Source organism: Falco rusticolus, chromosome 11 (assembly GCF_015220075.1).
Source record: "Falco rusticolus isolate bFalRus1 chromosome 11, bFalRus1.pri, whole genome shotgun sequence".
In the NCBI taxonomy this organism is placed as follows: Eukaryota; Metazoa; Chordata; class Aves; order Falconiformes; family Falconidae; genus Falco; species Falco rusticolus.
In genome coordinates, this window is record NC_051197.1 from 26,909,847 (window position 1) to 26,926,413 (window position 16,567).

General features: G+C 42.5%; 1 protein-coding gene across 5 annotated transcripts in view; it reads right to left on the reverse strand.

Annotated features, from left to right (window-relative positions):
- The window catches only part of DNM3 (dynamin 3), a 186,414-nt gene extending 170,351 nt beyond the window's left edge, over window positions 1-16,063 (reverse strand). For all 5 annotated transcript variants that reach the window (XM_037404094.1, XM_037404092.1, XM_037404091.1 and 2 more), the window contains exon 1: window positions 15,882-16,063. In XM_037404094.1, the coding sequence (XP_037259991.1) occupies window positions 15,882-16,027 (146 nt within the window). In that variant the 5' untranslated portion in view covers window positions 16,028-16,063. The remainder of the gene's footprint in view (window positions 1-15,881) is intronic.
- Between the last annotated feature and the right edge of the window lie 504 nt (window positions 16,064-16,567).

Sequence of the window (16,567 nt, forward strand, 5' to 3'; positions counted from 1 at the left end):
TTCAGTGAGGGGCTGTGAAGGGTGCCTCAGAGGAATAAAATTCAAAAGGTAAATAGTTCCACTATCAGCTTAAGTTCATTGAAATCTCCTCCTTTTTTCCTACCATAGCAGGGATGCTGTATCACTTTCTTGCTTGCCTTAGCAGCATTGCTAACTCACCTCTCCAGCTCAGGTGAAAAGCAATGCAGCAAATGGTTAGAGCATGGATTGTCAGTCAAATCACAGAGCTGATGAGGGTGACCGTATTATCACATGTGCTAGTGCCAGTACAAAGGGTGAGGCAGGAATGTGCAGCATGTTTGTTTGGCAAGGGTAGGGAGAATGACAACACTAAAAGGAAGCAAGATACAGCCCTGTTAGCCCTTTAGTCAGAACTGCTCAGATGGGTCTGCTCAAGCCACTTGAGAAGCCACATCTTACAATGATTATAATCATTGCATATCGTCATACTGACCTTCTGCTACTTAACAGATGCCTGATTTTAGCAGTTCCTTTAAGGCAGCACACAAACCTACAAGGTTTAAAACAAGCCTAGAAGGTACACCTATGAAAACAAAACACACAAATGCTGCATCAAACTTCAGGATATTATTTGTGCAAATCAGAAGATATTAGGTCTTGAGGAGTCACAGGTAAAGAGGCTCAGGAATGCAACAGTGAACCTCTTTCCACAGGCACCAAAAGGTAACAAAGCTTTGGCAGCCTGCAGAAGAGAAGTATGGCAACTCTAGCCATGATGCAAGCTCTGAAGAACTCCTTTTCAAACTAACATGTAAACATAAATAAAAAAAATAAATAAATTTTAAAAAATCACATAAACAAGCAGTTCTAAGGCTTTGAGGAACAAGACTAGCTGTCAGCTGTGCACCACACCACTTTAGAACTTTCCAGCATTTTGACTGAAACAATTTCTAACAAAGTCTTACATTCTCAGTACCTGTTAACATGCGCTTACAGTGTGATTATTCTGCAAAATAAAGATAAAAAGCACACCACAAATGGAGAGGCTGTTTGAACACAAACTAGCTTGTTAAACTTCTATACTGGAACACAGATCTGCAGGCAAAAGCACAAATAATTAGATATTCAAATAATCTCTAAAACAAAGATAATGCAAAAACATCAGGCTACTGATTTAAATTTGCTGTGATGTTTTACAACACTTGAGACAGCAACAGGATACAAGAACTAGCTCAAGGAGATGCCAAAGGCCTTCAAAAAGGTCTATTGTAATTTCAGTACCTATCAATGGAGAGAAACCCGTGTCTCTGTGAAGTACCATCTACTGATATTTTCTCAGGGCGAAGAGGAGAAAATTGTAACAGGAACATACTCATTCCTCTGTATGCACTGAAATGACAGTAACACAGGATGTAGAAAACCCTATTGAGATTATAGTTTCAAGCATTTCATGTCTGATTAAAAAAAAAAAAAAAAGGCATTTTCCCATCAAGAAGCTAAAAGGAATTGCTATTCAGGACAAACTGATCACACAAAACAAACTAGGGTCCTCTGCCACACCACATGAGGCAGTAAAATCCTTCAGGGAGTCAAAGGCTGGAAAGACTTAATGATTTTCTGTTTCAGACTAAGCACATTGAGCGACAAAGAACACTGCACCAATGCAACTCCTAGTTATACAACACCAGCCTCTCCTCAACAGCAAAATAACAAAGAAATTTAAGACAACCATTTTCCTTCAGAACGACCTCTTAACATTCCCAAAATAGATGGCATTCAATAACACTCTCTAATAATTTGAACTATTGTCAAAAAGCCCATCATCTGTTCAAGCAAGCATCAGCAGAGAGACATTCCTGCTTGGTGAGAGGGTGAGCTGTGTTGATCACATAACCAACTAAACAGTGTGAGCTGAAAAGCGTAATGTTTCTGCTTCAAATGTGAAGTCTGAAGAGGAAAAAAACACTGAGAATGAGGGTAACAAGGGGATCATGGGGACAGTTCAGGAAAAAACTCCCCCCTCCTGCCATTAACTACTGAATGGTTATTTTACCTCTATGAAAGAGACATCGACCTGCCCCCCCCCAGGGATGGAGAAATTTTTTTATTTATTTTTAAACATTTGAAATTTCAGGTTCAGACACAAGGCAATGGCATCTGTGCACCTCAAATTAGATGTTACAAATAAATACATAAACTCTGCTTCTAGAAAAAAGCACTTCTTTGAGCACACACAGAAAAGTCAGTCAAATCTGGGACATAACTTGCACTTTTTTAGGAAAAGCAAAATAGTACCACACTACAATTCTAGCAGCAAAGGAATCAGATTAAATATTGTACAACTGCTTCTGCAGAAATGCCTACTTTGATATCCACAAGACAGGATGCAGGTCTTCTCGCCCCCCCCCCCCCCCCCCCCCCCCCCCGCCTTGCTATGGAAAGCATTCTACACAGGGTTTGTCAGTGGCACTGAAAAAAAAAAAACCCCAGTGTATTAGGAATGGCCCCACACCCTCATTTTTCCATAAAATGCCTACTTAAATAAAATGTTTCTTAAAGAAGGAAGAAAAAAAGTAATTTCAGCACCAAGAAATATAATAGGACTGAACACAGCCAAGTCACGAGGGCTCCTTCTGACCAAAAGGCTGATGCCCCTCTATGTCAGAGCAGCACGATTCTTTTAAGGACAGGTTTGAGACAGTTGCTTTTCAGCAGCTTTTGGTCAATGTGTACAGATGCATACAGAGACAGCTGGGAGAAAAATTACATCAGAGTTGAAGCAGCTACAAAGAAATCCATCTAGAACAAAACACATGCCTGAGAATTTGTGCACAAGACACTGACACGGGAGATAAAAGACTGTCTTCTGTGGTGAGGGGAGCGAGCCTGTGAGCACCTGCGTGCACGACTGCAAGATCACTTAACAGTAACAAGGAAATCAGAATGAAACACATTGTGCAAGAATAAAGCTAAGAATGAAAGATAACGCTCCTTTAAAAGATATGCATCCTACATTAAGAATCAAACTACTTTTACATGTTTATTCTCAGAGCCTTTTCAGCAAAAGGCACTCTGCTGACAACAGCTATACTAGCTCAGTGCTGTGACATGACAGTTCAGAGACCAGTTGCAAAGCCCGTCCAGTGTTGCCTAGCCAGTACTGAATGTATCACATACAAATAAGATGCACACAGCCAGGTCTGCCAGAACATCACTTCAGTAACTCTTAAATCTTAGAATGCACTCGTCTGTTAGAATACCATTAAATATTTCCAAAAGCAAAATATTTTCAAGGCCAAATAATTTTTAACCCCAAAAGCTATAAAGCTCATGTCTAACTGCATAACAAACTGTACTGTCTTCACTCTCCAATACTGCCTCGTTTCCAATATCAGCAATCTGGACAAGTGTATCTACTGAAACATTTGTTTAATGTGTATAGGTAACAGATATTAGTTTGAATTGGACTTGCTAAACCCCAAGTCTCAAAAACTGGTATCACAGGATGGTGATGCAGGTTCTCAATGGCCATACCATTAGCAGTTCATAACAAGACTACAGGGTTCTGGTCTTTGCTACAGTACATAACTTTATTGTAAGAAAAAAAAAAAGAAATAAAAAGAAAAGAAAGTTCACGTCTCTGTATGTTGTCTTTCCTTTATCATACCCTCTTTGACTGATTTTCAGAAAGCAAACAAGCTGAAAAAGTAATTGGACAATCCATTAATGAGAAGAGTCCCCTGGAAGAGAGATGAACACCCTTCCACATTTCAGAAAGGGCAGAAACCATAGTGAAATGCTGAAAAGCAAACTAGATGTGGGCTCCTTCAGTGAGGTTGTCTCATTATAATGCAGGGCTATACTTACAAAGAAAAGAACACATATCAAACAAAATACAAACATAATATTTCCAAAGGGATTTCCAGGTAGGGCAACAGTTTTCATTGAAGAGCTCTCTAGCACACTAGCACTATTTATTATGTTAAAAAAAAAAAAAAAAAGACAAAACAGAAGAATCCTGAGTTTGTATGAAGGGCGATGATGCCTCATCACTTAAAATTTAATCATGGTTTCAAAACAGTAACTTAAATCTGCTATACTTTGCCAGTATAGTACTGAGAAATATTCTGCACTTTCCTCAGTTATGCAGTCAGTATTACACAGGAGAAATGGTGATTAATTTACATTTATACCAATGTAATTAATTCATATAAAACATAAGAGGAATCCAAGAAATCAAATAATGGAGGAAAATGTCAATGATTACACAGTAACTGCATTAAAGAGCTAAGAACAAGTAAAACAGAGTGATGAATTGTCAGAAAAATCAGAAGTCCCTGGAAAGAAAGACTCCCCATTTTTCACAAAGGATGGAAACCAGACAGGCTCAGTACAAGAGCCGTAATTCTCTCACAGAAGATCACAAACGGCTCACCTACATCTATTTCATTTTGCCAAACAACATTAGTAATGTTACTCATAAAAGTTTTTCCACTAACTCAAAGTTCATCCCAAAACCCTAACCTTTCCTCCAATGCAGAAAGACCACATTCCATGAGCAGCTGAAATGAACACCACTGCTGTCGTAGCATTCCACACAGCTCTCTATTCCCAAGGACTGCAACACAGCTCCAGTTGCAATAGGAAGCAATTATGCCCAAAGCCAACAGTTTTCCCAGGCCTTTTTCCAACACAGTGTTTATTGTTTTATACAACTCCAGTCTGGCACACTAGGAGCACTTGTGGCTCACGGTGGCTGCTGAATGGCCATATCTTGTGTGAAAGAACACACTGATTCACAGTGAACACTTACACATACCTATATAGCCAAGCATCTCCTGGCTCTGTGGCAAATAGTACTACAAAAGGCTTTCATTTTTCTGGCATTTATCATGTTTAGCCTCAAAGTGCTACAAAAAAAACCAAAACACAGAAAAGCATGGTCCAGTGCAAGCCTACGGAGGAGACACATTAATAATTTCTAACTTCTTTCCTCAGGTTCACTTTTTAAAACCCATAAGCCAAAACCAGTGAATTTATAACTAAAGAACACTTAATGCTGAAAGTATGCACACTCATTCTATCTCGCCTGCTCTTGCTTTGGTGCTCACCAACATCACAGAGGACTCAGCAGGAGATCCTTCACACATTTCTGTTTATTACAGAGCAAGGTAAGTCCAAGTGATGGGAAATGTACTTTGCATTTAAGCAGTGGCTTTCTTAGGAATTAAATTTGGAACATTGGGTGAAGTACTTTCTGAGAACAGGCTTGTCATCACTGACACTAGACATGACTATTTATCTTTCCTTAGTGGTTTCAGAAGCATAACTCCTCTACCCTCCAAATGACAGTACAAAGATAACCCCGGGACACATTTTCAAGAAATCTCAAAAGCTTTAAGGCACTACCTCTGTTGTGCTTTGATGTTCTCAACCATGTACCTTTTTTTTTTTTCTCCAGTAATATAGTAGTATACATCACACTGATATTTGTCTCTATATATTGTTCCTCATTAGCTCAAAGCACAGAGACCAATTCTTATTATCAGTCACCACTTGATCCCTCACCTCCTTGCATTAGTTACAGAAGAGTGTTTTTTGTTTTGCCACAATGTCTGCCAATCAAGAGCGTCTCCCACAGCTTTGTTCAACGGCTGCAAAATCTCAGCCTAAGATAAGGGGGCTTACATGAAGGTGAACAAAATAATTAATCCTCTTTACTGAAGGCCAATGGTACCTATCTTGATTAGGCCTACTAGGCAAGATAAATGCATTAAGAGGCTGTGGACTTTTTAGTGGTCTGAGATGTATTGGCTACTGAAGTTCAACACCAGTTTTGCCAAGGTTTTTTTTGTAAACCACACAGCATAGATGCTGGCATCCTTATCACAACACTTTAGGGTCTAGTTTGAGTTCTCTAATGAAGTTTGGTCTCAGTTTGCAGTAACTATTCTTTCAAGGTAAATCTTCCCTCAACTGAGAGATCATTTTAATTAACCGGCTGAATCAAGATGTAGTCCAATATCCAGGAGCAGGAACTACACATTACAGCCCATGCAGTTTGGCCATGTCTTTAGGAGTGAGAAACTGAGTATCCGGACATCCTAGGGTTGTTAACTATCTCCTCCTTTCAAGCAGGGTGGATAAACTTCACATCTTCGAGAAGCCATTTTCCAACCCAGAGATGTCCTTGATCACCACGGCTTAACTACTGGAACCGAATAGCCAAAGCAGGAACATCCCAATTATCTTATCCATCACTTTCAAGTAAGCACACAAGTTGAATCAATAATAATAATAAAAAAAATAATATTCTTGAAACTCTTGCACAGCACTACAACCTAGCTGCCTAAAAGGTCTCTTTGTGTCTCTCATCCCTCACCCTTTTATGGAGTTGAGACCAACTATACATAAAAACAGAGGAGAACGGTACAAAACAATCCACCCAAGCAGATCTAACCATGGAAATACGATGAGCATTGACTCTAAAGGTGAGAAACAAGGTATTTTTGAAAAGCCCTTGAAGAACTTCAAATAAGATGGCAAGGGATTTCAGTCACGCTAGCTGGGCACTTCCCTACCAGCTAAGTTCAGTGACAGCTTTGGCACCATTAAGGCAAGAAAGCAAAGTTTGAGATTTCCCCTTCATGTAGAAGGTTGGAGACAGAGCAGGCTTAGAAGTCATTGTCTTTATACTTCTCTCAATATATGGAAGATGCTTTCTTTAAGTAGCAGCAGCATTTCTACTCAATAAGCAACCAGAAATCATTACATCTCCCCCATTAAAGTAAACTTTATAGGGCTATGAGAAAATCAGTGCCAAAAATTACTCTAGTCCCAGTGGTGAAGTCTGTTAAAGTCTGTTAAAGACAACTGGAGTCAACAGAATCTCCGAAGTAAGGGACACCCATGTAAGAAGGCACAGACCATTATTAGTACCCCACATCTAACATCATATTTTGATAGCAGTGACAGTATCTCCCATTGCATTCCTGCACAGAAAAAAGGAAGCCTGTTCACGGAAGCAAGGAAAGAAAACGCACTTCCTAGTATTAAAAAAAAATAAAAATCTCTTAGGTGATAAAAACTTTTAAAGTCTCAATAATGTTTATAGGACTGAAAACTTGCCATACACAGCTATGAAAACTTGCCAGGCAAAAACATAAAAGTGGTAAGATGAACGCTGCTCTGTTTGCAGTGATTATGCTCAGGCTGTAGGCTTGCGGTATTAACAGATCGGGAAGTTGCCAATGTGCAGTCTCGTCGGCAAGCCACTGTATGCATGATGCATCTGTCCTCCCTGGCAGGCATCCAAAACTTTGCTGCATCATCCTAATTCCATTTGTGAAAATGCCCTTTTTCCTCTTTCTCTTTTAAGATTGTACAAAAGCTTCTGCTATTTCCTGCCCAATGGTGCTCTCCATCAGTTCCAAGCAGGGGTTGGGAGGGGGGAGCACCACAAAACACAAAAAACCCCCCAACAATTCTCAGAATTTTTGTGTCGAAAAGAATAAAACAGACTTTGCAGGACAACTGTATTCTCCTTAATCAGATACATTTGCCTTTAGGAAAGGACTAATTTGCATAGGATGTTGGTGCATAAAAGCCCATCCATTCTCAGGATGAATACTAATGCATCAAGATTTTGTATCTCAATACAAGAAATAAACAACAAAATTTCTTCACTCACTTTAAATTATTGTCAGTACTCTAAATAGAAGTTGGGGCTTTTTAGTCACATCTGCCAAATACTATTAACAATGTTTCTTTAGAAAAGATTTGAGTAAAACATTTTCCTCCATAATATAATCAGATATAAACAGAAAAAAAAGATAATCTGATTGCAAGGATCAGAAAGAAAACAACATGTCCCCAACACTGCAGGCATAACAGCTAACTACTATACAATTAGTTGCATATAGCAAATAATTCACCTCTGAAGATTCTGTCATGACAAAAATTTTAGATATTGCAAATTTCAGTGCTGCCATCAAACACACAGACAAAATAAGCTCCTGCCCTTCCTCCCAAATCACACTGTCTTGAACTCATATCCATCTACACAGACTACTTAGTGGTACAGCATACAACCACCTACGTCACATCCAAGTCCAAAAAACTTCGCCTCTTCAAAAGCATTGTGAAAATACATTTACCTCTTTTGTGGCGAACAAGGTGTCAAACTGTAAGATCACCTTTCTTGGTACAATATAAGCCATTTCACATTATTTTGCAGAGCTAGAATGTAACTGGATACAATTCTTCTACTCCCTCCAGAATGCATACACAATGGGAACTGCAGTATAAACACAGCCTGAATTTATAGAGAGACAATTACAGAAGGAAGGGAGAAGGGGGATGTTTCCAAAACAAGTGATTCAAGTCTCTCAAACAACTTCTCGTCTCTAGCCATTTCATCCTTTTTTTACCTGGCCATTTATCCTGCTTTGAGCCTGCAGCATGTGCAAACAAATATATTGTCTATGCCAATGTAAAGTCTGTGTAGCCAAATACTGAAATTCGGTATCAGCCACAATCTCCCATCTCTTTGCTCACCAGAAACTGAATTATTACCACAAGAAAAAATGATACTAAAAGTCTGACCAAAACAGTGTTTGATGATGGTGCTTCCCCGAACGCTAACAAAGTCATAATGCTGGAGGTCTCAAGCCCAGACTCCTAAGGCTTTCCAGCCTGTTTCCCAGATCTGACATTGGGGATCTTCTGTCAACATTTGTCTAGCACCTGAACAAACTAACAGGTGAGCATGCAAGGGCATAACACTGCCTCTGATGGATTATGCTAAAATTTCTTCAGCAGCTTCCAGCTTGGCTGCCAAACAGATCTGGAACATAGCCCATTTCATCCACTGTCGTGCAGCAGAGGCTAGAGCAGTCTTACAGTTGTTCTCACGCTTGCCACACAGAGCCCTGCCCATTCTCTGCAAGCAAGTTATACACAGACCATATATATATAGCACCCTCTATAGCTAAGCACCACTGAATAAATACGTGTGCATTCTTAGGCATCTGCACTGTACATAGTAAACAAAGTACCAAGTGCTTAAGGTTAATCTAGCTTCAATTGTATCATCTACAAGAGTGGAAACCTAGCTGTCTTACAGCAAATAGTAAATCTCCTGCATATGTGAAGGAAGAAATCATGGTGATTTTGCACAGGAACCAGGATGCAGATATACCATGCCAGGTAATGAATTAAAAGCATAACTTCCACACACAAATTATAAAAGCTGACATTATCACTAGACATTTCAGCTGAAAACCTCTCTTATCTACAGCTAGAGTCTCCTTTGCATCCCAGAGGCTATCACAGACAACAGTACTTGGCAGTACATCAAAGCCCAGCATGCAGTTAAATGGGATTTTGCTCCTCTCTAGTTCAATAATGCTGCCTTGTTCATCTCAATGCAACTTGCCGAAGAAAAAGATGCAAGGTCACAGTTAAATAATGCTCATTTCCTGTTCTCAGCATATTTACACTACAGGCTTTACACTGCAGACACCCAGCATTAAAAGGATTCCCAGTAACTCACTACACATCAGCATGGCAAACAAGGTGAGTGCACAGGCTTCTGTTTACTAGGCCACCTTATTTTGAAATGCACTGTTTTAAAAAACAGAAAAATAGAAAAAAAAGAAAAAAGCAAAAATGGCTTCTGTTCCTTTATGCTTGCAATCTAGGCAGACGTTGTTTAATAAACCCATGAATACATAAAGGAGTATAATCAATTTGCTCACTGATTAACTGATGGATACCACAAACACTCTCTCTCTCAACAACTAAGAAGTTAGAGGCACAAGCTAAACACCAGCAAGGGTCCCTTTTTGGGAAGAAGAAGCATTGTTACGTCTCAGCTGTTGAAAGCAGAATACAATACTCAGTTTTGGTGCCATATATATATCTAAAGCAGCCATTACACAAAGCAGAGAAATGCATAACAAGTTTTACACTACAATCACAGTTATCACACATTGATTTTAAGATTATATGCTAACCTCTTCCTTTAGAAATAGAAGCAACTTAAAAATAAAGGAATAAAAATATAAATTCTACATACAGTTAAGGCAGAGTAAAGAATCGAGGCATATACATGTGGATACAGATGCAGGTAAGGTTTAAAAACCAGTTTGAGGTCATACAGTAAATCGGTGGCAGAAAAGACAACAGCGTCCATACTTCTACTTCACAGCTGTAATCCATAGCAGCATCACTCCCTATGTTTACAGGTGAATGTCCAAACAATCATATTATTAACATCTGTTTATCTGAACTGGAAAGCCTTGTTTGCCATTTCATCTACAGAGAAAATAACATAAGCTTGAAACATTAGCAGGAGCAATGCCCATCAAGAAACAGCAAGACAACAAAGGTGCTTGTTATTTGTTGATTTCAACACTACAAAACCCTGGGTACAGGCTCATCCCTGAGGGCGGCAAGTATGGGGATTTATAACGTTATATAACAGCTTGCAGAGTCAGACAATCTGTTGAATCTTCAGAACTGTCTCTGTATTAAGAATCAGGAAAACTTAGTTAAGAAGTGAATACCTATGGTCTGAAAGAAAAAGAAAAAAACCCACACAAACCTCTCACTAGATGATGATTCACCTTTAAAAACGGTCAGAGATGTGCAGTCACCTTCAGTACCTTGATGGACTGAACTTCCAGTAGCAACTGCCACTGAATTTGTAGCACTGATTCCTCCTAAGGAGCTCAAGACCAGACTGGGATTTTTGAGGGTCACTTTTTGCAGGGCTTTGAGGTTTTTCTTAAGTCTAGGTCTCAGACTTCAAATACTAAACTTGTGTTCACTTAACCACTACAATGCCCTAACTGTACATGGTATGCCAAAGTTATACTAAGACCCAATGCATATGTATTCTCACTGGTACTCTTTACAAAAGTGTTAAAGTGTTACTTATTGATTTAGCATATCTGTAAACTGCTTGATACATTGAACTTAAATGCCAGAATATAGGTCAGGGCTCACAATACTATGCCTCATTACAGAGCAAAGCTTTTCTTAAAACAGAAGAAATCTTTCAGTTGGTAAAATTTAAATACCAGAAATAAGAGACACGGATCCTCAAAGCAGTTTTAGAGGAAAACTTTTACTTTACTTTGGGTGGGGGTAGGGAATAACCAGCATATTTCTTTACGTTTCTGGTTTTAATTACACATTTGCTTTAGTTTGCATATATCAATTCTCAGGAAAATAAACTTAAAATCCACAATAGAGTTACAGTTAAGGGCAGAACTAGGCCATCTATATCCCACCTAAATGGCCACGTTTGTTCTGCACCCTCTAAATGTAAGAATATATTTGGGGAAGAAATGTAAATGAGCTACCGTCTCATCTGCTTCTGCTGCTATTTAATGGAATACATAGAAACAATTCTTGCTTTCAGTGTACCAGAATATTTTGATAACTAGACTAATACACTCAATACAGCTGTACAATGGCTTAATTAGTCAGGAAAAGGAGTGGCTGATTCTCATTTCCAGAAGATCCTTAAGATTAAAAAAGGAATACAAAGCGCCACATTTCAGTTTGGATCTCCAGCTGCTTAGCTTTTTCATGCCTGTTTCACAAAAGGAGAGAATCTGTAAAAAAGTTTTTCTGCTGATGACTAGTAACTAAAAGAATAAAATTTCTGCACCAATTTTAACTGTATCTCCCTCAGGAAGCACATAACCTAGGTACATGTCTACTTTCTTTGGAGAAATTCTCTGTTTCAACAGCCAGATTTAAAGTCCTTTCTCTTCCCCTAATGACTCAATGCAGTCTTTTCACAACCGCCATCTCAAGCAAAAAAGAATGAGCTGAGTGCACAAGGAATTGTAATTTTGGGGGGTGGGGGGGTGGAGAGAAAAGAAAAAATAGTACATGTGTCATAATAAATAGCTATACAACATGCATCAGCCGTAAGATTATCAAAAGCGTCTCAGATGAAAAAGCTGTATTACAAAACCAGACCTCAGGCTCTTAAAACGAAAGTGCTTGTTTGATGATGACTGACAGGCTTATGAACAAGAGTACACGTCTCTTATAAAACAATTATTTGGCCACATGCAGATTATAGTATATTAAGCTGGGAAGAAAGAGTTTTCAGCTTTGAAATCTAATTATTAATTTCTAGCTATTTGTAAGAATAAGGTTCTGATTCAAATCTGCAGAAAGAGGCCCTGACAAGGTAGGTTGCCATCTGTGCCTTTAGTTATCTTAAAGGCCCATTTGGATATATGAAATAAGAGAAAATGCTTTCTCTCCAAATACAGTTTGCAAGGATTGCTTCCTGCCATTAGTTTTAACTAACCCTATTATTATCAAATGCAAGATGTTTAAAAAGCACAAACAACGTATAAGGTCATGGTCCTATACTCAACTGTAGCGAAGGACTAAGACCAGGCGAAGTGCCTGTCCCCCACTGGCAATCTGTTGGTATTAGATGTTTGACTCCCCTTGGCACTTTTCAGTCTCTCTCCCACCAAACTCTACCAGACTGCACTAGATTCTTTGCTTCAAACACCAGGTCAGTACTTTAAGGGCACGTTTACTCTTGTGGCAAAGAGAATCAGGCAGGAAGAGCATTTGCTTTTCAGTCAATACCATTTCCTCAAACAAGTGCCATGAATTCCCGTTAGGAACACATGAAGGTCTAACCCATAAATGGAAATTACTGTTGTCCCCAGGTGCTCTCTGGAATCTCTGTTCCCATCTAAATATAACCAGAATCCTGAGAGGAAACCCTTCAAACACAGACCTTGATGACCAAAAGCAGCAGTCTTCTTACACACAGAGGAGCAGTAAGCGAAGAGCAAACTCTCCAAATACCTTAGCAGGTGTTAACCCAAATAGTAACAGTAACAGCTACATTGGGAGATTTGACACTGCCCAAACTCCAGCCTTGGGAGCCAACCTACAAGGACGTAAGTATTTCTGGACATCACAAATTCCTGGAGCAAGCAAACACGCAGAATCAATCCTCATGCAACACCAGCTCTAATGCAGATGAAACATGCAATCTAATCCCAATGTACTCACTGACTGATGTGAGTAACTAAGGATGCTGTGTGCACCTAAACAAGCTATCCTGGGGACAGCAATGGATGCGTGTCACTCAGCAGTTTCAGAAATCAGAGGACTTGGATCCCACTTCCAGAACCATCTGCCAGCCCACAGAACTATGCCAGAGCCAGATTCCTCACAACCCTTCTGAAAAACTATGGCAAAGCATAAACTAAATGGTGGGTAACGCAGTATAGCCCAGCATGTTTCCTGGTTGGTTAGGCTCTGTAAGGAAGCTCCTACTCTGATACCACCCACAAGCTAGAAAATAGATTTCCTCTGTCCAAGTGGGAAAAAAAAAAGTCATCCTTGCACAACCAAAGACCCCATGGAGGACTGAAACAGGCACAAAGTTTCAAAGGTCTAGTGGCTACAGGCAGCAGAGAACAGCAGTTTGATCCTAGAGTTAACCTTACTAACCTCATTAGAACTCCACTTAACAAATACTCAGGTTGTCAACCAACAGCTGGCTTGTAGCAAGTCCCTGCCCTCCACGTGGAGGATAGCATGCTTCCTCTTACCAATTACAGCTACTCCTGAGATCTTGAATGCCTCTCTGAAGGTCAAGAGTTCAAAATCTACTGATGATAATGACTCATGTGGTAAAAAACAACAGAAACAAAAACACAACAACAAAAAACAAACCACAAGAAAAACCAAACCAAAAAATGTGAGAATTAATGCTCAAACTTCCGAGCAATGCTAGGACTGTTTTATTTTGATGTGAGTTTCAAAGCTGTGTTACTATTAGTTAACGTTCACCCTGTTAATCACACATTATGCAATGTGCCTCTAACAAAAAGAAATGAGCGCAACACATGTCTACAATGAGACATGCTACCTGTATATGCCATATTAAGACAGATATGGATGCAATAAACTTCTTTTTGCACACAGCAGCTTCATCATCCCATAAAACTAGGAATGTCCTATGGCTCACTAAAAAGAGCCACACCATTGTGTCTGCTGATCTGACAAGCAAAATGCTCTTCCAGTCCCATGGATGTTCATTAATCTGGTTCTGAGGGTTCACAATCAAGTTCTCACAGCTTAGCAAGTACACATCTGCTGGCCACACATACTCACTCGGTCTAGAGGAAAGGCATGAGTACAACATAGTTGCTTAAGTCTCATGGAATAGCTTCGAAGTAATGCATTTTAATGTCACATTTGCAATAGGCTCCGAGTTTGCAAGTCAGGAGGTACTACAACTCTGCCAGTGGTGTATCTCAAGAAGTTACTGCATAAAACAACGATGTGGAGCTCCGAGACCAGGTTGAAAGAATTCAAATTACAGATCCGATGCGCCAAAGACACCCTGCTGCCTCGTAGCCATTTGTAAGCTCTTCTCCAAAGAGACTCTCTTGCAGCACCCGCAGGCTGCATGGTGAAGAACTACGTGGATGAAGAAAGTCATCGCCCCTAGCTTTTCTTCATAAGTCTTCCTAGAAAAGTCCACATCTCACTTGTGCAGCAGGTTCCAGCCTCTTGTCCAAATGGGCCAGATTAGCACAAATGGCTCATCTTCACATTTTGCTCTAGCCAGGCACATCGAGGCGGCAGGGGAGGGATCGTGCTGCGCTGAACGGAACAGCTCCGCCTGCAGATCAGATAGGGCCAGCCCGTCTAGCAGAGGAGCGATAAGCATCGGGGAGCAGTAACCTCTTCCACCAGCACAGGTGGATCCAGAGAACACCACCAGCTCACAGCCCACCGCAGTCAGTCCCGAGCCCAGGTGGATGCCACTCCAGACAAGGCTTTGCCACAGGGACCAAAACAGCTTTACTGACAAGAAAAGATGAAGATGTCTTTCCTCCTCAGCACTCATGCTTTGCACAGCTTCATAGACACACCGATTAAAAGGTTACAATAATGCTTTAAAAAGACTCATTTAAAGAAAACTGTAGTAATTTGATGGCCAATAGTGATTTCTGAGGATCTCACTTGCACTTTCTAAACCTGAGAGATCGGCAGTACTGTCAACATCGGCAGTTAGCTACAGTCTTCAAGCAGAAAAGAGGAAGAACTGACATTTCACACAATAAGAGTAAAGTCTGAAGTGGCGATAAGGAACAACAGTATTTTAACACTGCGTATCAAGAGCTATCGCAGACTGACACGCAGCCAGGCTGTGGCAAGACACAGCACTTAATATTACCTTTAACGAAGACCTCCATGTGCGAAAGTTTCCCTGACGGCTGACACACAACAGCACTTTTGTTCCTATGCACGGGCTAAGGACTGCAGCTCCGCTCTGAAACCACTGCCTCCCGCCAGCAGCCCTCACGCTCTCTGCGGCAAAGGCAACAGGAACTTCATGAAACAGCACGTGAAGTTCACATTTACCTCAGGAGATCCCCAAGGACCCAGCCTGCCCGCTCAAAGGACCACAGGAAGGCGTCCCCTTCCTTCTGGCAGGAATTTTTAGAGATGCTAGCACCCACCCGCGCATTAGGACGGCTCGAAGCCCCAGCGGCGATGTGAAACCCCCTGAACCGACGAGCCCCCGGCGCAGTCAGGATTTGGGCCTTTCAGCCCCTTTTTCCCCTCAGACAAGGGGTGACCCCCCAGCCCGGGCACGACGGGGGGGCGGCGGGCTCCCCGCAGCGCGCACAGCAAGGGCGCTGCCGCCGTGCCAGGGCCCGCCTCGCCCCCTCCGGGGGCCGCACAGCCGGGTGTCCCCCCCCCGGCCATCCCCGCTGGCAACCGGCCTCCCCCCGCCGCCACGGGGGCGCGCGCGGCGGCCGTTGGAGCTGGGGAGGGGAGGGAGAGCCCGCCGGCGGGAGCGGCGCGCGGGGCGCTGACGGGGCGCCGTGCCCGCCGCCCCTCACCTGGAGACGCAGTTCTCCAGCACGGAGCTCTTGCCGGCGCTCTGCCCGCCCACCACCGCGATCTGCGGCAGGTCGAGCAGGCAGCTCTGCCCCAGCGCCGCGAAGGCGTCCTGCAGCCGGTTGACGAGCGGGATGAGCCCCTCCATCCCGCCACCGCTCCGCCGCTCGCCGCCGCCGCTGACAGGTAACGGCAGCGCACTGCGCATGCGGCCACCCCCCGGCTGGGGGCGGGGCTCCGCGCAGAGGCCACGCCCCCCCGTGCGGCCACTCCCCCACCCCCGGTGCGGGACCGCAGGGCAAAGCCCGCGGCGGGGCTGGGGGTCCTCGCTGCACATGGTGGCGGCGGCCCCATCCGCGGTCCGGCACCGAGCAACAGCTTGCAGGGAGCAGCCGGCTGGGCCCAGGTCCACACATCAGCTCACAAGGCCACCACACTGCCCCTCTCCTCCAGGAGCCCCGACCCCAGCCGGCTGCCCCATCCTGCTAGAGGAAGGGTCCACAGCACCCCCTGTGAGCCCCGGGTGCAGGGCCGTGCCTGGCTGTGCCACCCTCCGGCACCCAGCCGAGGTTTGCCTGTGCTCTTCCACTACGCTCTGGCACCAAACCGGGAACACGGCCAAACCGGGAGCACATGCAGGAGCTGGGTCCCGCTTGCCGGCATGGGACCTGGCAGGCAGCTGGCTTCA